Raw genomic sequence first — 24,758 nt, 5'->3', positions numbered from 1 at the left:
TGCCGTCAGTAACTTACTGAGGTTCAAACCAAAGAACCCAAAGCCTGGTGAGAATTTACCTGATTAACTCCTCCCCTTTAATTAGTTTTAAGAAATAAAGGACACGGAAAGTCTAGAAAGCAGTTTTATTCCCTGGAAAGGCATACCTCAAGTGTGTACTTCAGTGCTGTTAAATCCCTTGTATTTCCATCAATTTGTCTGTTTAAATATCACATTTTAGAAAAAATATCCCATGATGCAGCTCTTCTGCACCAAGACCAAGGCCAGGAGCATGCGCATAACCCAGTCTTAGTAAGCAGCACATGCGCAGAAATCATCTTCATGAACATGCCTTTTACATTGGGAGCAGGAGTGCTCACTGCATTCCCTGCAATTCCCGCCCTTCACTCAGCACACACCAATAGGTACCGGTTGCTATGGTGACGCGCAAGGAAAGCAGGAATATATACACCGATTTGCAAGCATTTCTTACTGATTCCTTCTCTGTGCCGATCAGTGTATATCTCCCTGCTATTCCTGCCTGCTTTCCAGCTCACATCCAATCTCATAGTTTTGCAGCCCTTTATACAACTGGCACATGCGCATAATATAGATGGCGGCCATCTTTAAAATATATGTACAGGAAACATGGCGCCTGCGACAGAGCAGTGGCAGTTCTACCTAACCAAAGGCACCCCAGATAAAAGAATAGGTATTTTTTAAAATAAACTTAGCGATCAGCTATTGCCAGGGGGGCTTTATTAAATAATGGACACTTAGGATAAAGGGTTTCCTTGTTCTTTAAAGGCCGCCTCCTGGGATCATAGAATTCACAGTGCACACAAACAAGCCAAGGCACACATACATGCTAGGCCCCATCAGCCAATTAATAGCCATGGTTCTGCCTTTTGCTCCCACACTACTTCCTGTTACAGTTAGAGCTGCATTATTTCCTGTCAGCTGATCTCTGAGGGAGCACACAGCCCATCACTAAATGTGGAACAAGGGAAAGGATATAGAAGGACAATATTTACTGATATATAGATTCCAGCTTGGCAAGATTCTTTAACAGGTCACTCAACATAATATAAACTATCTGTTTGTTAAGTATTCATTCTGGGGGTATAGTTTTCCTTTAATCCACCTGTTACTTATGTAGGGGTTTACCAAAAATGGGCCCTTAGGATAGACACCCCTAGGACAGGCCACAGGGTGGTGCTAGTTACTGGGATACTGGGATGACTGGGTTCTAAATAGTTAACAGGGAGTATCCCTGCAGTTCGGGTTGCAGCCACAAGGTGGTGTGCAGGCTATATAAGGGGATGCAGCCATGTGCTGTGGGCCAGACATTTTAGTCCAGGGACAGCTCCAGTAGTGGAGTACCCCTGGCACAGTTTAGTGATAGTGGTTCATGTAAGAGATCATTCTAGGAGTGATATGTAGGTCACTTAGCTAGAATGGGCGGATATTGCCCCTCCAGGAGTGGTAGTGGGGTTAAGACCCCCCAGCATTACATCTGCTGGAGTGCAGGGCACAAAGTGGCTAGGTAGGTGGACCAGGTCACTGCTAGTCAAGGAGTCCGGATCTGAGGGTGCTTAGGCGAGAGTACCGGGGTGAGTCGCCTGTGGTGAGGCTGCCTAGCGTGAGTACCGGGGAGAACTCCAAGAGGGAGTGTCTCCTGGCGAGAGTACCGGGGAGATCACCTAGATGGGAGCACTTGGCGGGAGTACTGTAAGTTACCCAACAGGAAAAGGTTCTCAATTAGAAGTGAGGAGTAAATGCCCTGCTGTGATTGAATTGTATGTGCCACTCCTGGAGAGGTCTCTGCTCTGAATAAAGCACTTATCTGATTGATCATATCATCTGTGTATCTGGATCTTTCCTGCACAAGGGATCACCTACCCGCTGGTAAGCAACTACCCCAAGGGAGGGGCAAGGTACCAGGAGTTGTGTGGATCCCAGGCAGAGGTGCTATTGAAACATTAAGTTTCCAGGGGTGGATTATAGTTCCACAAGATCATCCCTGGGTGGAGGCACGCCTTTAAGGGAGAAATCCCTGTTAACCCCCATAGTAAGGGGGGGCTCGGGACTCTTGTAGTGTCAAGTGCAAATAATCAGCAGGTAGCAGCACTAGAATCTGCAAAAGTGGGCTACACTTATACTAAAAGTGCCCTTAAGTAACTAATCCCCACACAAAACAGACTAAATATACATAATTTATTAATCCCACACTCAATGGAAAGAGGAATTTTTATCCTCTCTGTAAAATCCTTTTCTCCTCAAAAGTACAAGGGGGGACACAGGCACTGGAGGGTACTACCTTCTGGGAGATGCAGGAAAAGGTGATGTACTGTGCTATCCAGTCAAAATGTTACAGGGTAACCCTTTTGAAATAAATAACAAAAGTGGTATAAAGGTGATACCTTTATTGGCTAACTAACATAATCATAGCAAGCTTTCAGAACATTTTAGTTCCTTTTTCAAGCTGATTACCCGGTAAAAAGGAACTAAAATGTTATGAAAGCTTGCTATGATTATACCACTTTTGTCATTTTTTTTTTTCAAAAGGGTTACCCTGTAAACAAATACCTTCTGGGAGGAAACACTAACAGGTCAAAGGTTTCGACAGCCCTCTCAGGGGGTCGGTCCAGCTGTCCCCAGTAGGCTACACCCCCTCCAGGAGGCTGCCCCTACCCAGAACTTAACAAGTAGAACTTTTATGAAAACTGCTGAACAAGGCCAAAAAGAAAATTGTTGTGAGAACTTAATTGCTGGGCTAATTCTAACTCTCATCCCTGTAGATAAGGAGAAAGTAAGCCCAGTCAATGCAAGTAGGATGGTGGATTGGTGCGGAGACATGGGCTATGCACTGAAGGAAAGTCCGGATATGAGGATCCTGGGCAGTCTGGTGTTGGAAAAGCAAAGATAGAGCAGCTATCTGGGTCTTGAGAGAGGCCAGGCAGAGGCCCTGCTGGAGGAAGCCAAGAATGTGGGCGGTTCTGTAACAATGAGGAGGAAAGGCATGGGCTAATCACCAGGAAATGTAGGTCTGTCAGGTTCTGTAGTATATCCTGGACAAAGAGGGATTTCTGGCAGTGTTCAGGGTGAAAACCCCTGTTGCCTAAGGATAAGGTTTTCAATAGCCAGACTGTCAGATAGAACAGCCAAAAATTTGGGTGAAGCACTGGTCCTTGGCTCAGAAGACAGTCTGGAAATGGGACTGGAGGCAGCTCTGCAAGGTTTATGAGGTCTGTGAGCCAGGCTCTCCTGGGCCAGTGAGGGGCAATTAGTAGAGTCCTGATCCATTCTTGCTTGATCTTCTTGGGAGAAGGGAAGAGGGGGGGAGATGTAGTAGAAACTGAATGGCCAAAGGGCTGCGAGGGTGTCAACTCCACAGGCGGTTGGATAGCAGGTATAGTACGGAGAGATGGTGCCTATAGTAGCAGTGGGATAATAGCCTCTGGGAAGGGATTGTGGCTGTGGGATAGCAGGTATAGTACGGAGAGATGGTGCCTATAGTAGCAGTGGGATAATAGCCTCTGGGAAGGGATTGTGGCTGTGGGATAGCAGGTATAGTAGGGAGAGATGGTGCCTATAGTAGCAGTGGGATAATAGCCCCTGGGAAGGGACTGGGGCTGTGGGATAGCAGGTATAGTAGGGAGAGATGGTGCCTATAGTAGCAGTGGGATAATAGCCCCTGGGAAGGGACTGGGGCTGTGGGATAGCAGGTATAGTAGGGAGAGATGGTGCCTATAGTAGCAGTGGGATAATAGCCTCTGGGAAGGGACTGGGGCTGTGGGATAGCAGGTATAGTAGGGAGAGATGGTGCCTATAGTAGCAGTGGGGGATAATAGCCTCTGGGAAGGGACTGTGGCTGTGGAGAGAAATGAGTGCCGTGTAATGGGTGTTTTAATAGGTGATCAATCGGGATCAATCAATGAATTATCTTAACTACTCTTCCTCAAACTTTAATAAGATATTTTAACTTATTTATTATACTAAGCCAATCAGAAAGTAAGAATTGCATAAAAAACACATTATTATAAGGTGGCACAATTAAGACTACAGTAAGGAATATTAAAATCATTTTATTTACATTGTGTATTTAATCTGGTTATACAGCTTATTATTATATAAAATGTAAAAATAGCACATAATTTCCAAACAAATAAACAATGTACAACTGGGCCATATGCACATATGTAAACATAAGTAAAGCCTTTACAGTTTGTTGTAAATATAAAGATGTTTAAAAACTCCTTTAGCAATGGAAATTTTTGTTTCCCAGGTATATCTGTAGTAAAAGGTCAAATCAACTGGACTTGCTGTGTTTTTCTTGCGAGTCCAGTTGATTTTAGTTATTACTACAGATATACCATGACCTGGATGAATCAGAACCTTTACAGTCGTATTTCCCAGGTAAAGAACAAACCCAAGGCTGAATAATAGTTCCCATGCATTTAATGCTATCCACCATAAAACAGAATAAACAGGACTATGAGGCATGAGAGTTCAAAAATGTTTTGATTTGAATTGTAATTTGGAATCTATTTCCGAACCTGTACAGAAACTAAGCTGTGCAATAATTCCTAACAAGGAGCTTGGCTCAATATAGAAAAAAAACCATTTCTATTTTTAAATAGCAATTATATGTAAAATTGTAGAAAGTCTTCATTTAACTTTATGTTCCAAGTTCCCTGTTAGATAGTGTGGCAGCAGTCCATAGCCTTCCCTACATGGATGGCTTCATACTGGGGCGGGCTGCTGGTGTATACAGCCTGGACAACAATGCAAGGACTCATGAATAAAGAGATCACATTCTATACAGAAGACACACTGGCAGACTGGGCAGATGTAAACCTGCATTGAGGGTGACAAACAAACTAGATGTTAGTTAAAAGAACATCACAAGCATTTTTATTTCTGTTTACAACTCTGTTAATCTCAAATTGATGTTTCTCTTTTTAACTACTATTCTCTATAGCTAGATAACATTTTTCTGTATAAAGGGGACCAAGGTGAGCCACTATAAACAGCATGGCAACCCAATATATCTGGAAAGATAAGACAGTAAATTTTGGGGGGGCTAAAGATATGAATTGTGGGCTTTAAATAATGTAAAAAACGGTCAATAAAAAGGGGTATTAAAGGACATGTAAAGCCTACATTTGCCTACAACGTAAATCTATTGAGCAGGACTCCCCCACCCAAATGGCATCATGAGTACTGCATATATCCCCTCCGCTTGCCAGCACCATCACATTTTCCTAAAGCAAATAGCAGCTTTCCCCTGGTGGCCATTTTTCCTCTGATACATAATCAGATACATTTAAATCTGCAAACAGTATACACACACAGACCCTTATTCAGCATACATTTCATTTCAACTGTCTCTGATAAAGGTTCTGCTTTGTTTGAGCTGAGCTCAGGAGAGGAGGTTGGGAGAAAAAAATTGAAGCAGGCAGCTAGAGCTGCCATAGAGTTTCTATGGGAACCAGCAATGCCATCTCTTTACTGGCTGCTAAACTGGGGGGAGTGTTTAGTAATCTGAGCTTAGAACAATTGAGCATGCCCACAAGCCAGAAGTCAAAGCAAATTCCTGAGGGAGGGGGGCGAGTGGGTTACAGGAGGAATAGGAAATCTAAGTGATTAAGGGGATGCTGCAGCCTTAGTATTAACCTCTGGACAACCAGTGTGGCAGGTATTGAAAGATTTCAAAGAGACTTTTCACTGATTACATTTTTGTGTGTGGGGTTTACATGTCCTTTAAGAGAAATAAACAACTTCCTCCAACCCGCTTTTCTATGTCTGTCTGTCGGTCTATCTATGCACTGGTTATCTGGAACTCTGCAATATGTGATCCCTTTTCCTGAATGACTCTCTAAAGCCGCATAGTAAGCAAATAAGGCAGCATTTTAAATCAACATCTTTCTATATGTGCTGTAATCCCACATGCATCCAAATGGTACCTACCTGCTGATCTTTAAGCTCTCCATCACACCCTCGGCAATACCTTAAATATTAAAGGCAAAGACAAATTTTAACCATTTTAGCACTGTTATGTTGAGATGAATTGTTTTCACAGGACAAGCTTGTAAGCTGAATATTTAATAGTGCATACTTAACACATGATCGTAATTACCTTTCTCCTTCATATTCTTCTAGACTGACTTCTTTAAAAGCATCTAAGGGAAACAAATGGTGGTACGACCGTGCTAAATGTGGAGCGGATACCAGCGTGAGACCTAAAGGAATAAGCATTGGTTAAGAAGTGGTGACAGTGCCAGGAATGCCAATATTCATTTGAACACTATAACTGTCAGCCAGTCAACAACAAGATGGATACTGCAAAGTAACATTTTGCTCATTATTGCAGGCACAGTCACTGAACAGACTGGATGAGTACTTACGGCAGACTTTGCATTCTACAGGAAGTTCTGAGTACTTTGCTCTACACTGAGGGCAGAAGTAGCCACCTAATGTCAGGCCTGGCTCACTGGTATTATCCAAATGACTAGAAAATAACAAGAAAGAGTGTCATTTGTTAGCACGTAACACAGAGCCACTAAGGGAAGCTATTAACAAAAGCTGTTGAGAACACACTGATACATTATGGCAAACATTCAAAGAAATTGTAAATCCATAGCACAGGTTACACAGCAGTGCTGCGCTGGCTGAATCACCTAACAGCCCTATGCATTCATTCAAGCTAATAGAAAACATTAAGGTATTTATGATACTACCTGATCTTGCATTGTGGTTCTATATAATAAAATAGCATGTAAGCATTGGTGAGGAAATACTAATATGCAAGCCTAAAGAAAGGAACTTTTAAAGACTATCTACATTATACTGGGGAAATAAAATGGCAAATAAGATGATTAAATAGGTAGTTCCCCCTTAAATATGATATAAATATGAATATGATCCAGAAAGGGATTTTTTTCAAACAGTTTGTGACTGGTCTTCTTTTTAATGCTTTATGAAATATTTAGATTTTTGTTTGGAATTCAGCAGCTGCAGCTATCAGGCTGCTGGGGTCCAATTTACCCTAGCAACCAAGCATTGGTTTCAATGAAAAAACTGGAAGAGGAATAGGAGAGGGCCTCAATAGAAAGATAAGTAATAAAAAGAATCAATATTAATATTATAAGTAAAATAGAATATTTAGGATGCTGGGGGAAAAAGGGAATCATTTACAAAGTGATTTTCTTCCATGGGTCTCAAAGCGCTTTATAGGAATCAAGGCCAGTACAACAGGAGATTAAGTGACTTGCCTAGGGTCACAAGCATTTGCTGCAGAGAATCAAACCAGGATCTCTAGCACTAAAATGAATACCAATTAAAATGCTGCTAGAAATAAAGCACTCTATAGCATTCAAAAACAGAAACATACAAACCAGCACATGAACCTTTAATTAGTCATTAGTGGTAATTTTTACATCTGTGGATACTGTTTAGTGTGTAGATATTTGTGTAAACCTACCAACAGAACTGAGTGAACTGCAAAAACATTAGATTATGCTGAAATGTTTTTTTTCCCCTCTTTTAAATCATTCATCTGAAAGTTTACACAGAAAACTGGTCATACAACAAAATCTCACCCAAGCAAGCTTTTGTGTAAACAAACACTAAAACTAATAGCACAGGGAAACGCCACACAGAATTTTAATTTTTGCATAATAAAAACATGATTATGATGATGAAATCATGACACACATCTTAAGCAACTTCACAATATACATAAAAAATGTTATTTGGTAAAATGCGAATAGAGCATTATTCATTTATCCCTTTCTGTTCTCTGCACGCACTCCTGGTTCTGACACTTAAAACACTGTAGCAGAAGTCAGTTCTGCTAATCACCTGGCTTCTGCTACCTTGTCCTGGAATTCAGAAACACCAGTGGGGTACATAAGAACAGTCACACATATAAAAATAACTCTAATGCCACTGAACATTTTTAACAAATGTATATAGAAAAGCTGCTCAGAATTTAATTTTTTTAATATGCATAAAGTTATGTAAGGCAAGTTCCCTTTATTGCAATTTACATTAATTACCTTCAACAAACTTGCAAATGAAACTACAACCTACTACAATGATCATCTCTTTAATTTCATAGTGTGTGTCTTAAATATGCAGGCAGCTCCTCCAATGAAAATCCATTCTGCATTCCTACTGCACCACTTTCCCACTACCTTTAAGTACAAACCCAATTTGTATGTATTTCTGTGACACACGTCACAGACCTATACTCATATACCTTAGTAAATAATTTAAATCAACACATAAGTTTTTTTAGTGAAAAGAACAAACATTTATTGGCTCAGAAGATTTAACACAAATTCAAAAAAAACATAAACCATACTATACCACAGTGGAAAGGAAAACCCAGTGCCTCATGGTACCCACTCTCCTTCCTAACGCGTTTCGCACCATTAGGTGCTTCATCAGGGTACCATGAGGCACTGGGTTTTCCTTTCCACTGTGGTATAGTATGGTTTATGTTTTTTTGAATTTGTGTTAAATCTTCTGAGCGAATAAATGTTTGTTCTTTTCACTAAAAAAACTTATGTGTTGATTTAAATTGTTTAACATTCAGGACCTTTTAGTGAATTTAACTTAGTAAATAGCAGTATATTTTGCTTTTGAGTGCCCCAAGAAATGGACCTGTATATAAGTATGGAAATTCTAGTTTATACAGAATGAAATTCTGCTTTGCAAAAAATAAAGAAAATACAAACAAATATAAAGTTGATTCTATTCTGGAAATCGATAAGTCTAGAAGAATTAAAATGTATACTTACGCCATACTAAAAGATGGCTTTGCATCTTGATCTGAGAGACATCCCATTGTATGTTGTGGAAACCCTAAATAAAAAAAAATATATATGTTTACAGCAAAGTAAAAAAAATAACATCAAACTTATGGAAATATCCTCTACATTTTTTTGCGTGCAGTTTCTAATAAGATTTATTTAGTGACCTACCCATGCGTATAAGAGAACATTCAGAGGTGCTGCTTGCTGGTGGAGGGATTACATGGTGCATCAGGAGTTCCTTGTAGTGGCTTTCATCCAGAATGACATGATAGACTCCTTTCAACAGCATAAGAAAGCCATGTTTAATAAATCAATCACAATCCCACAGAAACCTAATAGAACATGAATTCATTTTGGGTGTCTGTTTTTCCAACTGGGTGATTAAAAAAAATCATCCAGAAACACAGCAGTTAGCCTTTCAGTGGATACACAGCGTGGTTGCCATTCAAATAAATGCAGTGACTCCAAATGCTTTGTTTCCCCCTTTAACAGAGATATTCCATTTCATACATATACCCTAACAAGCAGGCTTTAATGAGAGATTGCCTCAACAGAAAAACAAGTAATTAAAAAGTAACAATAAAATAAAAACTGTAGCCTCACAAAACAATAGTTATTTTGGCTGCTGGGGTTAGTGACACCCATTTGAAAGGTGGAAATGGACAGAAGAATAAGGAAAATATATATGAACACTGATTGCAAATTGTCTCAGAATGAGGCCCTAATGAGTTTATAACAGGCCAGTCCTGCATTCATTGTAGTTTGTATGTGGGCACTGTAATAATGAAAAGACAGACATGTAGAAATGGACAGTGCTCATTCACCACATAGGATATATTTAATAAAAAATGAATTTTCTGATGTTATCCCACATTTTATAAAGTGCATTGTTAATGAAGATATCCACACGCTTCTGTTTTGTGGTATTTGCATGTGTCTGGCAAGTGTGGTTGATCCACACCACCAATTTAGCATTTAAATCAGGATTTCACTTACCACCAGTTTCTCGCGTGAGTACAGTACAGACCCGGACCTCAGCAGACAGACCTATCACAGATACTCGAATTTTGCTAGCTTTCAAACACTGCCGAAGATAATAATAAAGAGGAAATCACTCACATAAACATTGCATTAATAAAGTTTAAAGACATCTGGGGGTGCCAATAGTTTCATGTATGCTTGCTATGCTGAGACACTGTTAACATACTCTTGACCAAGCTGACCACCTGTTGTGCCATGTACAGGCCCAACAGTTAACTCTGCATGATTGGTACCCTATTTGGGCCCATTTAAATTTCTGGGTGAATCAGAGTTTATGACCTGCCCAATTGTCAATTATTGCCACAACTGACTGGGTAAAATCTATGCCTGATGGCTAGTGATAAAATCACTTGTTTATGACTTCACCCAAGCTGGCAAGCCCCCATTATATGTACATAACACTTGGGTCTACACAACAGATATTAGGGCTGTATTGCAGTAACAATCTCTGTACACACCCACAATGCTACTGTACTTTGTGGGGTAAAACTGAAAAGTGGATTAACCTGCAGGCATGTAAATCTTAATTTTGCTACCTTCTTTGGTGTCTGAATACATGGCTCATAAAAGCACAGTGATAGTTATCTGTTAATGTTTGAGTTGGGAGGATTTAGTCATTGGAGTTGTTTAAACAGAATTTTCTGCAGCAGATACTCGCCTTTATAATGTCATAGATGTTTGTTGGGTCACAAGTAGTCAGGCTGCTAAAAATCACTAAGATCTCACGGCTGGTATGTCCAGGCATGTGTCTGTGTAAAAAATATATAATTTACCAACCTTTTGGGCCCAAGAAACCAGTTGCGGTGATATTACAACAGTACTAAACAACAGTCTCCAAAAAAAAAAAACCTATTCAAAGCATTAACTAATTGACCTAATGAGGAACTAGACTTAAATATAAACTGAATACTTTACAAAATATTCTTTAAGGAGCAGTAAGGACAGTTGGAATGCATCATATCCATGATTTTTAGATTTCAGATACAATTTGTCACTTTCAGTTGTCCTGAGCTTTAAATCCACTGGCTTTAAAGTAGTAGGTTCACCTTTGAATTTATTTTAGTATGAGGCAGACTATTTTATTTTAAAGAAGAAGGAAAGGCAAAGTCACTTGGGGGTGCCAAAATGTTAGGCACCCCCAAGTGACTTTAATTGCCTACCTTTTCCCCCGGGCTGGTGCCCCTGTTAGGAGAAAACAGTACCATCCCGGGGTACCTGTAGCGGAGTGCTTCCTCCTTCCAGCTTCATTTTCCGGCAAGTTCCAGAGGACGGCGCATGCGCAGCAGAATGAAAAGCCGACTTTTCTGTTAAAGTTCCACTATTCGCTCTACTGCGCATGCACGCGTGAGCAGAGCAGGAAGCGCTGCAGGTACCCCGGGCTGGTGCTGTTCTCTCCAAAAAGGGTCACCAGCCCAGGGTAAAAGGTAAGCAATTTAAGTCACTTGGGCGTGCCTAACATTTTGGCACCCCCAAGTGACTTTGCCTTTCCTTCTCCTTTAAGACAATTTTATTTAAGTTGAATTTCTGTTTAGACTGCCTGAACAGAAAAACAAGTCATTAAAAAGTAACAATAATTTTAAAATTGTAGCCTCACAAAGCAATAGTTTTTTGGCTGCCAGGGTCAGTGACCCTCATTTGAAAGGTGAAAATGGACAGAAGAATAAGGAATTTAATTCAAACACTATAAAAAATAAAATATGAACACTGACTACAAATTGTCTCAAAGTACCCTACTAAAACTTCACATAAAGATAAACTACCCCTTTAAGGTTGATTTAAATCCGATCACTAAAGATTTGGGCAAATCCTTAGAATACACTAGCTTCTGTGATTTAAAACATTGCTAGGTAATAAAAGGTGGAATAAAAGTCCAAAACCACTGACTTTAGTGTCTGCAGAGCAAGATTCAGTGAGTTGTACAGCGATGGCTCTCCATTGCAGTTCATGTCTACGGCTTTCTTCAGAGCATTCAAATGTTGTCTAGGATTGCCTAAATAACAATGACAAATTACAAGTCAATACACTTCAGCCATTAAAAGATAAAACATTCCCTAGAGGCTGCTGCCTTTTAAGTAGTTGGCTACAGTACACTTGCTATTCCCTCACATTTTTACCTAGGCTTTAGCTTTTAGAATATATGAAGATGTCAAATGGATTTTGCTGTTGGTGTATTGCCAATACTTCTTTGATATGTAAAGAACAGCCTTTAATTGACTTTATTTCTTGAGTTTAAACACTTAGGGCTATGGGGCATGTAGCCACTGTGTTTTTGGAAAGCAATCTATGGCGATATTTGACATTTTGAGTATAAGTAATCATTAAAGTTTCTAAGCTTTTAGTTGGCAACACACTAAACAATTTTCTGCCTATTTAACTGATTGTTCCATTAATATTGCTTAATTGAGGCCCAGCTGGACAGCAAAATTGGATGTACCCAATATACTCGACCACTGGCCTATCAGTCAGATCACTTTAGAACTCCAGCCCCATTCACTTCTGGGTTGGCTGATAACCCCCTTTTAAAACCCACTGGGGTTCACATGCTAGGTCAGGGGATCCACTCAAGGCATAATGGTTATAAAAAGCTGTGGAAAATTTCACTATTGGACATTCTAGTCACCAGTTGTGGGGCAGTTTACCTTTGCTCACTGAACGTACCACATTAAAGAAAACATTTATCCAATGGCAACAGAACACACATTGTAATTACACCCAGCATAAAAGGCTTGACTGACTAACCTCTATCTGTACTACGTAAGATATTCCACTACAAATTACATTTGAGAACATTTAACAGTATGGCTTTGCCCATTTATAAATGGAGCATGCAACATGTCAAAGGAAAAAAGATATACTTCATACCAGCAAGTTCAGTGAGCTTTTCTGCCCGCTTGTTCCTAGTAACAATTAGGCCAATCTGTAGAGTACAGTAAAACAAAAATAACAGCTTGTTATGTATTGTGTGAATGGGAATCCCTTATCCAAAGAAACATGGTCTGTAAAATAACTTAGACTGGATAATATAACAAGCGTAAAGTTCAGCTTCTACTGGCTTTATAATGTGACAGAAGCAACAGAAACAAGCAAAGAAGCATTAGGATATTCTTTCTGCTTCTGTTAACTAAACCAAAGAGAATAATTAATGCAAACATTCAGAGTGATCCTCTGAGCACTTTTGCAATTAACATTAGTTTAATTTAAGCGATTTCTGATATTAGGCAATGTTAGACTGCTAATAGCAGGCTTTTTGACTTTCTTTGAAGGTCAGAGCATCAGTGACCCTAACTATGCCCGTTCAATGCACTTCCTGTATTCAGTTAATCCTATGATTGCAGACTCTCAGCTAAGCCGAAAGGCTGGTATTATTCAAGTATCTGGTAAATGCACATATCTAAGAAACTGCTGAAATAAATAATATAAATGTGTCTATGTGTCCAGTGTAGCACCTTGACTAAGTTTATACTAATTCATTTAATTTATTAGATCCTATGCCAAAATATCAAGAGGGTGTGCTCCTGATACACATTCTCATGCACAGGCATGGGATCAGTTATCTGGAAACCGGTTATCCAGAAAGCTCTAAATTACAGGAAGGCCATCTCCCATAGAGCCCATTTTAATCAAATAATTCACATTTTTAAAAGTGATTTCCTTTATCTTTGTAAAAATAAAACAGTACCTGTACTTGATTCCAACTAAGATATAATTAACCCTTATAAGGGCTCTGGCACACGAGGAGATTTGTCGCCTGCGTTTTTTCCCCCTGGTGCTTTGGCGACAAGTCGCCACGACAATACCCACGAAGAGATTTCATGCGAGTTGAGCTCCAGGCGATCTGCTACCCATGGTACACTCAACAGTTAACCCCCCTCATGTTTACTCAAGTCGCTCAGAAAAGGGTCTGTGTGCGATTTGAAACAGCAGGCGATTTGAAGTAGCCTCGTATGTTTTGACGCTGGCGATTTCCATTGATTTAGCATTGGCGTCTTGTCGCTCGTCTTGTCGCCAAATCGCTCTTTTAAAAATCGCTGGCGACAAATCTCCTCGTGTGCCACAGCCCTAAGAGGCTAAACAATCCTACTGGGTTTAATTAATGTTTAAATTATTTTTTAGCAGATCCAAATTACAGAAAGACTCCCTCTCCGGAAAACCCTAAGTCCCTAGAATTCTGGAGTTTGACTGCTTATATGATGGAAACTAAAGCTATCAATAAGCCTTATCTGGCTGAACAAGTGAGGCTTAGTAACAAAACAAACTCACTTCTTGCCTGACACGGTGCTCGCCCACCCTGCAGTCCAAACATAAGAAAAACACACTAGAAAAAGCAGGCCATTTACAATCAATGCATGCTACAATCACAACACATATACTGATAAAGCATACATAAAAGCAGTAACATTTACCTGACTAATAGGATTTTGATCGAAGTATTCTTCTACAAAATATTCCAAAAGCTAAAAATGTAAAGAGGAAAATTTCAGTTCAGTTAAATGGCAAAGGTAATCTGTACATAAAGAGTTTATTTACAAGGAACAATATGGAATGGTGACTTATGGCTGTGCATGTTTAAAAAGCACTATCTTTTATTATAAAGAAAATGATCTACACAAGCACAAGTAATAAGCTGTTTACAGGAAATATATGGAATGATCTATCTGGCATGCAGTTTGTAAGATTTGCAGTACCTTTTTTTTTCAATTTGATATTCAATCAAATCATAGCTGAATGCAGGAAAAAACATTCTAGCAAGCAGCTAGCGTGTTTATCTATCTGAAAACAGCATATATCCTTATAGTCAGAACCACCTGTTTTCAGACCAGCTTAGTATTTGCCTTACTCCTACAAAGATATTTGTGCAGTCCCTGAAATTTAGCAGGAACTGGGATAAAACCACACTATACTGATATAAAGTTACCTTTAAAGTGCATGTGAGCCTATTAGGTTTCAGATCTTGGTCTTCCATTGTTCTTGAACTGTCGACTATCACATAAAGATGCCGCATCTAGCAAACCAACAAAACGTGTAACTCATTTGCCAGTCTGGTGCAACAGAATTACCACAGAAGTCCAAAAGGGCATACCTGTGTCTAAATTTAAAAAAAATTGCACATATAATGAGACTATTCTCACCATTCCAAGTCGAACTTGACCACGATTTTCAAAGATCCTAAAATTAGAGGAAAATATAAATTGTCTTTATGCCATATTCAGTCATATTGAGTAGGAATGCATCATTCTTGGCCAAACACCAAACTGCCTTAAAAAAGGTTTTATGTTTGGATTTTTATACATAATAAAGTATAGAAAAGAAAGGAGTGAAAGAAAACAGCTGTCATATCAAAGTACATATATTCTCCTAAAGAATCCCTGCACATTTTACAGAATTTGAACTCAAACAAAACCTTTAGAGTTCAGTCAAACCAAATTCATATGACTTAATGCAACTTAAGACAACTAAACTTCATTTTTCTACTGGAAAATACAATTTCTAAGGATAATGCAAAAATTTGAGCATACAAATGAAAGCATGGATTGTCTGTGAAATTGCACCAACATATTCTGCAGTTTGGTATTCATCCAGATCAGGGCTTTCCAAGGAGATTTTTATCCTAAAGAGCTCAAGATTTCCGCTAACCTCTTGATATCAGCATGTCATTACAATCAGGCCCCAGCATAGTCAATTACTGGCCGCTGTATGGAGACATTTGGACAACTCCAGATAATCAAATAACCTCAATCCAAAGCCAAATGTATAATTCATAATAATCTATAACATCAGTATAAGCAAATTTCATTTTTACACCTTGAATACAGATGTCCTTCTAAAGCATTTCCCTGAGCCATACAGATTTATGTGATCCAAATAACTTGCATGTTTACCTTTTTCTTTTATCTTTAAAAAGAATTTCGTCAATTGTGGATTTCAGAGATCCAGATTCGTCTTCTTTAAGAACTTCCCTATAGAAATTATATGTAAGGTTAATTCATGTAAAACTTGACAAAGCAAAGTTAATAAATACTGTGATCTGAACTCTACCATGTTCTTTCATAGCCGCCTTCCCAGCGCTTTGTCTTTTCTGGTTCTTCATCCATGATTTAGTCTTCAAGAGGCAACTGTTTCCTAAATAAGGATTCTAAAGACACACACAAACACTAGTTTAGAAACTACATTTCACTGGCAATGCACTGAGTGGCAAAGAAAACTTTCTTGAAACACAACAAATTGATTTACCTTAAGCAACAAATAGCTCATTTACTATGAGACAGAGGCAAAAGTTGGCATAATAAGTGGTGCTAAAGTGAGGGTGCCATTCACTTAGTGCTTGCACCTATTTGATACGCAGAACAAAAAATGCTCTGTGCCATTTGTGACTTTGTTGCCACATTTACTGCAAGGAGCAGCGCAGCATGCTTTGTGTCTGCAGGCACTCCATGACTCCATGATGACGTGCTTGCACATACATTTTCACACATATATTTTTTTAATCAACATGTGAGCCACCCAGTCCATATATAAAAAATGTAGATATTTAAAAAGCATATCAAAACCAAAATGGAAACGTATTTGAGCAACAAAAATTTTTGCTTAAAAAAAAGAAAGAATATAAATCCCCAACAATAAACAGTGACTAAAGTCACTAAATAAATCGATACAGATAAAAGCAGTACAGGTATGGGATCTGTTATCCAGAAAGCCTGTCTCCCATAGACTCCATTTTAATCAAATAATTCAGGTTTTTAAAACAGATTTTCTTTTTCTCTGTAAAAATAAAACAGTACCCTGTACTTGATCCCAACTAAGATATAATAAATCCTTATTGGATGCAAAACAATCCTACTGGGTTTAATTAGTGTTTTATTGATTTTTAGTAGAATTAAGGTATGAAGATCCAAATTATGGAAAGACCCCTTATCCGGAACACCCTTGGTCTCGAGCATTCTGGATAACGGGTCCTATACCTGTATAGTTTTAACAAATCAACAACTGATTATATCCAAGCAATAACAATTCACTAAATCAATAATCATTCATTTCATTCAGCGAAAGGTAGGAATAACAACTCAGCACATCAATAAACATTTCATCTTAGTCTTTCATAAAACTCCCATTTTGGAATGACTGATGTTCATAAAAGTGGATTTTTGGATAAAACCAAATCACATAGTCAGGGGCACGGAATGGTCCTGTACCATGGCATTATTTGTTCCTGTTTAGGTTTACAAATACACTGGAGTTTAATGTATTTCCAGTGGTCTGCAGTTGCCCATAGGCAGTATCAGGTACAAGGGATCGATTTATAGACTTAGGACCCCTTATATGTGGGTTTTAACTGGGGTATAAAGGTCCTGGGCACATTTTTGACACTACTGGTTTAACCCGTTTCTTTATCGTGGATACTTTATTTTGGTTTCTATAATTTTGCACACTACTGCTTGGTCAGCCCTTACTTACATACTATGCAGCATAAAATAATGCTTAAAAATAACAACATTTAATATCCAAATCCCAATGGGACCAATGGCAAAAGTCCTCTCCGCTCTGCAGGATAAACTTAATTTACAGAAAAGGTACTGCCAAGCTGGGGAATGTTGGACATTACACCCTAGATCACCTCAGGCCGAATACTGCTTGTATATACATCGCCCACCTTTATAGATGTTTTGCAGGGTATAATATAGGGACCTGGAAATCAATTGCCCACAAATGACTAAACGTAATGACAGTCACTTACATCTAAGCCTGTCTCGCTTCTCCCATGCGACGGAAGAGCAGGGTGTTTGGGTACTGCGCTTACAAATGTCCGGGCAAAACTGTAGCCGGAGAATAAATGTTCCGCCCTTTCCTACTACATAGAGAGTGCGCGGCAGGGCTGGGTGTATGAGAGGCGTTCTTTTTTGCAAATTAATGATCTTGATTGTTGTGTGTTGCTGTGTGTTATTGCGAGATGCAGTGGCTGATTTATGCCTGTGGTTCCAAAATAACTCTAGAGAATCAGTTGTGACCCTATACAAGTTCTCCTTACCAAACAAATTAGTGTCTTCATTGCTCTCCCCCTACAAAGTACTGGTTCGGCTCTGGCTGGCAAGCTGTAGGTTATGCAGAGGGGCTGCTGTAGATGCCACAGATAGTCACTATTTATTAGGCACCTATATGGGCAGCTCTGTACCTGAAATACCAGGGTCTATTTTGAACCTGATTTAGGGCTGCCACCTTGGCCGGAGGCTAAACCCAGACAAGGGGGGGGTTCTGCCTGATGAGTAAATCCAATCCTTTAATTAACCCTTTAAGTGCCAGCCGAATTCGTCATTTCGGTTCCCCCCAGTGCCAGACGTTTTTTAAGCATTTTGTACTCATTCACTTTAACAATGTTTTTTGGTAGGAAAACCTCCACGAAACTAGGGAAATTATATATCGTTTTTTTCGTCACTAATTGGGCTTCGACATACATACCAAATTTTATAACTTTTCTGGAGATATGATGTGTATTTTGGGTGAAATATGTAAAAAAAAAAAAAAATTATGAAAAATTTCTGTATATTTTGAGGTTTTTTTCCATAGAAAAGTTAATTTTACTCACTTTTTTTTATTGTTTGTAAAAGCCCTGATACTCCCAATTCCAACAATACCAAATATGTGGTGGTACCCCACAGTTCCTGTCCAGAAGTAACCCCCAAACTAAAGCAATACTTAGTACAATATCACACCAGAACAAAGCAGAAAAGCGCTTGTAACAGTTAATGCAGCATAACTTATATGTAAATCTAAAATATCCCTTCATGTTTGGTATCTTTAGAAACTACAGACCTTCAGGTTTCTAGGTGCAATGTAGTTTTCACTCAAAAGCCAAATACCTTTTGTCAGTGCATTGTGAAATTTGGAACTTTTTATGACATTTTTTTTTTTTCTAAAACGTAAACTTGGACGCATGATCAAATGTGGATTTGACAAAAAAAAATCTCATAAAAATTTTCTAACAAAGGCATATTTGAAAGACAAACTTCTCCTGAATAAAATGATGCCCCATATGTATGGGTGCACATAAAGACATGGGCACCAAACACTCCAAAGCAGGGGCAATGCACAAGGGCAATTACAGCTAAAAATGTGGGGGCTGCGCTCTATGTGCACTTCCTGCAGTTTTTCAGTGTTAACCCCCCCTACCTGTGAAATAACCCCCACAAACTATATATTTCTGAAAAGTGCACACCTTCAGCTATTCAGAGACACCACTCGTCTCTTTCTACATGGAAAATTGTGGCCGCAGTCCCTTGCAGAAGTAAGCGCTTTGGTCAGAAATCAAGGAAAAACCAGATAAAAAACCTAGATTTCTCCCCAAAATCTCCATGGCAACTACCAAAAACTTAGTAAACATCAATCTGCAAGTTCCCCTGAATAAAACGATACCCCATATGTATGGGTGCACATAAAGACGTGGCCACCAAATGCCCCAAAACAGGGGCAATGCATAAGGGCAATTTCAGTTGAAATTTTGGGGGCTGCGCTCTATGTGCACTACCTGCAGTTTTTCAGTGTTAACCCCCCCTACCTGTGAGATAACCCCCACAATCTATATATTTACGAAAAGTGCACACCTTCAGCTATTCAGAGACACCACTCTTCTCTTTCTACATGGAAAATTGTGGCCGCAGTCCCTTGCAGAAGTTAGCGCTTTGGTCAGAAATTAAGGAAAAACTAGATACAAACCTAGATTTCTCCCCAAAATCTCCATGGCAACTACCAAAAACTTACTAACCATCAATCTGCAAGTTCCCCTGAATAAAACGATACCCCATATGTATGGGTGCACATAAAGACGTGGCCACCAAATGCCCCAAAACAGGGGCAATGCATAAGGGCAATTTCAGTTGAAATTTTGGAGGCTGCGCTCTATGTGCACTACCTGCAGTTTTTCAGTGATAACCCCCCCTACCTGTGAGATAACCCCCACAATCTATATATTTACGAAAAGTGCACACCTTCAGCTATTCAGAGACACCATTCTTCTCTTTCTACATGGAAAATTGTGGCCGCAGTCCCTTGCAGAAGTCAGCGCTTTGGTCAGAAATCAAGGAAAAACCAGATACAACCCTAGATTTTGGTCAGAAATCAAGGAAAAACCAGATAAAAACCTAGATTTCTCCCCAAAATCTCCATGGCAACTACCAAAAACTTACTAAACCTCAATCTGCAAGTTCCCCTGAATAAAACGATACCCCATATGTATGGGTGCACATAAAGACTTGGCCACCAAATGCCCCAAAACAGGGGCAATGCATAAGGGCAATTTCAGTTGAAATTTTGGGGGCTGCGCTCTATGTGCACTACCTGCAGTTTTTCATTGATAACCCCCCCTACCTGTGAGATAACCCCCACAATCTATATATTTCCGAAAAGTGCACACCTTCAGCTATTCAGAGACACCATTCTTCTCTTTCTACATGGAAAATTGTGGCTGCAGTCCCTTGCAGAAGTCAGCGCTTTGGTCAGAAATCAAGGAAAAACCAGATACAACCCTAGATTTTGGTCAGAAATCAAGGAAAAACCAGATAAAAACCTAGATTTCTCCCCAAAATCTCCATGGCAACTACCAAAAACTTACTAAACCTCAATCTGCAAGTTCCCCTGAATAAAACGATACCCCATATGTATGGGTACACATAAAGACGTGGCCACCAAATGCCCCCAAACAGGGGCAATGCATAAGGGGGGGCTGTGCTCTATGTGCTCTACCTGCAGTTATTTAGTCTAAACACCCCCATACCTGTGAAATAACCCCCGCAAACTATATATTTCTGAAAAGTGCACACCTTCAGCTATTCAGAGACGCCACTCTCCTCTTTCTACATGAAAAATTGTGGCCCCAGTCCCTTGCAGAAATCAGCGCTTTGGTCAGAAATCAAGGAAAAACCAGATACAAACCTAGATTTCTCCCCAAAATCTCCATGGCAACTACCAAAAACTTACTAAACCTCAATCTGCAAGTTCCCCTGAATAAAACGATACCCCATATGTATGGGTACACATAAAGACGTGGCCACCAAATGCCCCAAAACAGGGGCAATGCATAAGGGCAATTTCAGTTGAAATTTTGGGGGCTGCGCTCTATGTGCACTACCTGCAGTTTTTCAGTGTTAACCCCCCTACCTGTGAGATAACCCCCACAATCTATATATTTACGAAAAGTGCACACCTTCAGCTATTCAGAGACACCATTCTTCTCTTTCTACATGGAAAATTGTGGCCGCAGTCCCTTGCAGAAGTCAGCGCTTTGGTCAGAAATCAAGGAAAAACCAGATACAACCCTAGATTTTGGTCAGAAATCAAGGAAAAACCAGATAAAAACCTAGATTTCTCCCCAAAATCTCCATGGCAACTACCAAAAACTTACTAAACCTCAATCTGCAAGTTCCCCTGAATAAAACGATACCCCATATGTATGGGTACACATAAAGACGTGGCCACCAAATGCCCCCAAACAGGGGCAATGCATAAGGGGGGGCTGTGCTCTATGTGCTCTACCTGCAGTTATTTAGTCTAAACACCCCCATACCTGTGAAATAACCCCCGCAAACTATATATTTCTGAAAAGTGCACACCTTCAGCTATTCAGAGACGCCACTCTCCTCTTTCTACATGAAAAATTGTGGCCCCAGTCCCTTGCAGAAGTCAGCGCTTTGGTCAGAAATCAAGGAAAAACCAGATACAAACCTAGATTTCTCCCCAAAATCTCCATGGCAACTACCAAAAACTTACTAAACTTCAATTTGCAAGTTCCCCTGAATAAAACGATACCCCATATGTATGGGTGCACGTAAAGACGTGGCCACCAAATGCCCCAAAACAGGGGCAATGCATAAGGGCAATTTCAGTTGAAATTTTGGGGGCTGCGCTCTATGTGCACTACCTGCAGTTTTTCAGTGTTAACCCCCCCTACCTGTGAGATAACCCCCACAATCTATATATTTACGAAAAGTGCACACCATCAGCTATTCAGAGACACCATTCTTCTCTTTCTACATGGAAAATTGTGGCCGCAGTCCCTTGCAGAAGTCAGCGCTTTGGTCAGAAATCAAGGAAAAACCAGATACAACCCTAGATTTTGGTCAGAAATCAAGGAAAAACCAGATAAAAAAACCTAGATTTCTCCCCAAAATCTCCATGGCAACTACCAAAAACTTACTAACCATCAATCTGCAAGTTCCCCTGAATAAAACGATACCTATGTCTGGTTGCACATAAGTACATGGCCACCAAACCTGAAAATGCATAATATTGGGGCTGCACTCTATGCACCCCTTTTTTTTTGCCTGCACCCGAATGAATGGGATACGCTCGGGTGCAGGCACATGTAGCCGATATACGCATGAAAACGTGTGAGAATGCAAAGTCTCGCGTTTTCATGCGTATATCGGCTACATGTGTCTGCACCCGAGCGTATCCCATTCATTCGGGTGCAGGCACAAGTAGCAGGCGTAGGGCTGAATTTTCGGCAAGCGTTTTTCCACTTGCTGAAAAAATCAGCCCTACGCCATGTGTGGCATTAGCCTAACCCTTGGCAATAGAAACTACCAGAACAATCTTAGCACCTCTGGACCTTTCTAGAACAACTGAAATCAAATGAAGTCAAAATGGAATAAAACCACTAAAAGCAATCAAAGAACAATAGTTGCAATGAAATCGGTAAGAGCCCTGGATCCACCAATGTCACTGCAAAAGCAACCTTTTTGGGGGCACTAAACACACAAAGAACAATGCAAAGATAAAACACCATAAAATCAGTAAAATCCAATAAAACCACCTAAACCAACAGAAGAACAATAATTGCAATGAAATCGGTGGTCAGAGCCCTGGATCCACCAACGTCACTGCAAATTCAGCACCCAATAGCAATAAAAAAGTTACAGTGCAATAGAATAATTCAAAAACAGAAATCAATTATGAAAATGCCAAAAAAACACTAAAATGCAACCAAATAAATCAGATAATTATAGAGCAAGATCAGAAATAAAGTTTTAGTAAAAAAAAAAGACTGCCAAAGAAAGCAAAGAAAGAAAGAAAAGAAAAGAAAGAAAGAAAAAAAAAAAAAAAAAAGTGTAAGTGTAAGTGTGTGTGTAAGTGTCTGTGTGTGCTTGGGAAAGTTGTAAATAAGTGTGTATGTGTACAAAAGTGTAATAATGACAAAGATAGAAGAAAAAATGGAAAAAAAAAAATTTTTTTAGACAGTTGAGATAGAAATAAGCAAAATAAACAGTGGTAGAGAGTTGTAGTTCAGCTTACCCAAGGCAGGCAGGCGATCAGAGGCGATCAGGGGCGATAAATCCAGCAGGAAGGCAGCAGGGGAGCTCCATCCGGTCCAACGTGCGCAGCAGGAGTGAGGGAGCCGACAGTAGGCGGCGATATTTAAAGGGACAGCAGTGGACACGTCATCAACGCGTGCCCACTGCTGTCATTGGCTGGAGGACCCGATCGCCGGCGCTGGGGGACCGGATCGGTGAGTATGTCTTCCTCTGCTCGTTGCCTAGGGGGATCTGAGGGGTTTACAAGCGCTGCGCTGCTTTAAAAGCGAGCGCAGCGCTTGTAAACCCGACAGTGCCATTGGACGTAGATTCTACGTCCCATGGCACTTTGGTCCTTTAGTGCCTTGGACGTAGAATCTACGTCCCATGGCACTTAAAGGGTTAAAGGTATGGGATTTATTATACAAAAATCAGTTATTCAGAAAGCTTTGAAATGCAGCAAAGCTAAAAAATGCTAATTGATTGTACTTGATGATAACTAAGCCATGGTGAGGTGAATATCGTTTTTCATTTATCGGACAGATTTGTGTTTGGATTTCACAACTCTGAAAACCGAACAGACAGTTGAGACCCAAACAGGCCTTAGAAAAACTGAACTGAACCGGTGGCAACCCCAACCTGATTACCAGCAGGGTCACCAGAAAAAACCTGCTGAGCTCCCTCCCCTGATCCCAGTGAAGTAGAAGCTATGCGCCCTGGGTTTGGGCAAAGCAGGGATATATGGGAGTGGGATCATGGCATGTGAGGTCAAGTTCATGCATTGTTGTTCAGGGTGGGTATTGGCTAGATATTTATTCAGGTTTCCCAATACTGTTAACTGATCAGCCCCAAGAAAGGAGAAACTGGTCCAAAACTGGACAGGTGGAAACCCAAAGTGGATAATCTACTAAAGGGGCATGGTTATGTCTGCTCTTGCTTGTGCTGAGCAAACGGCTCTCCCTACCACACCTTGGTTGTTACTGGCTTGCAACAAATTGGCCTGGGTTTGCCCTGTAAACTTGAGATGCTGTTTTTAACCATTGGAAAGCCAGGAATAACAACCCACAAGGGGCAGTGTGCCCACTGGAAATGAGAGACAAGTGAATGCTGTCCTGTCGAATTACTGTGGGTTATGAGGAAAGGGACATTTATCATTGGAGGGCACTTATTTGTCCCAAACTGTCTGTTTGGCTTCTCTAAAGGAGCCCAGAGAGGTGGCTGTTAGTCCAAGCGGGCATTAAAGTTAAAACATTTTCAAAATAGGGTGACCTAAAAGAACCAGCACCTAGAATTTTTTTTTTTGCCCATACCACCTTTTGATCAGTTTAATTTTACCCATGTCCACAAGCCACAAATCTCCCAGATCCCTAGAGGGGCTCCATTTAATGCAACTGTGCAGTTTTCTGCTGATGGGAGCACCAGCCGGGGTATCCGGTAAGTAATTATAATAACTGGATAGGGTGCTTAACATTTTGGCACCCCCAGTGATTATACCTTTCCTTCTCCTTTAAAGGAGTAGTTTAACAACTTTTAGTATATTATAGAATGTCTTATTTTTTTCCAGCTTTGAAAGGACAAGGAAATCCGCTGGGGGGTTCCAAAATGAACCCTTCAGTGATTGTAATCGCTTTTCTTA

At 40.0% G+C, this 24,758-nt stretch overlaps 1 protein-coding gene across 2 annotated transcripts; it reads right to left on the bottom strand.

Moving 5' to 3' along the window:
- Window positions 1-4,051: 4,051 nt before the first annotated feature.
- gtf2h2 (general transcription factor IIH subunit 2) lies at window positions 4,052-18,018 on the bottom strand. 2 transcript variants are annotated; one of them, XM_012960692.3, is made up of 16 exons: window positions 17,869-18,018; window positions 15,882-15,978; window positions 15,725-15,802; window positions 14,975-15,011; window positions 14,761-14,847; window positions 14,249-14,299; window positions 12,708-12,762; window positions 11,730-11,835; window positions 10,504-10,594; window positions 9,801-9,888; window positions 8,973-9,080; window positions 8,790-8,853; window positions 6,390-6,493; window positions 6,122-6,224; window positions 5,953-5,992; window positions 4,052-4,839 (listed from the first exon to the last, which is right to left on the bottom strand). In XM_012960692.3, exons 2-16 carry the CDS (start codon window positions 15,935-15,937, stop codon window positions 4,726-4,728), a joined length of 1,182 nt encoding a protein of 393 aa, XP_012816146.1. In that variant the 5' UTR covers window positions 15,938-15,978; window positions 17,869-18,018; the 3' UTR covers window positions 4,052-4,725. The 2 variants fall into 2 exon arrangements, with proteins under 2 accessions (XP_012816146.1, NP_001011081.1); NM_001011081.1 differs by lacking the exon at window positions 17,869-18,018 and adding an exon at window positions 17,578-17,600.
- Between the last annotated feature and the right edge of the window lie 6,740 nt (window positions 18,019-24,758).

The sequence above is a fragment of the Xenopus tropicalis genome, chromosome 1 (assembly GCF_000004195.4).
Source record: "Xenopus tropicalis strain Nigerian chromosome 1, UCB_Xtro_10.0, whole genome shotgun sequence".
Taxonomy (NCBI): domain Eukaryota; kingdom Metazoa; phylum Chordata; class Amphibia; order Anura; family Pipidae; genus Xenopus; species Xenopus tropicalis.
Note: the sequence above shows the minus strand (reverse complement) of the source record. Positions and strands in the feature narration are given on the sequence as shown.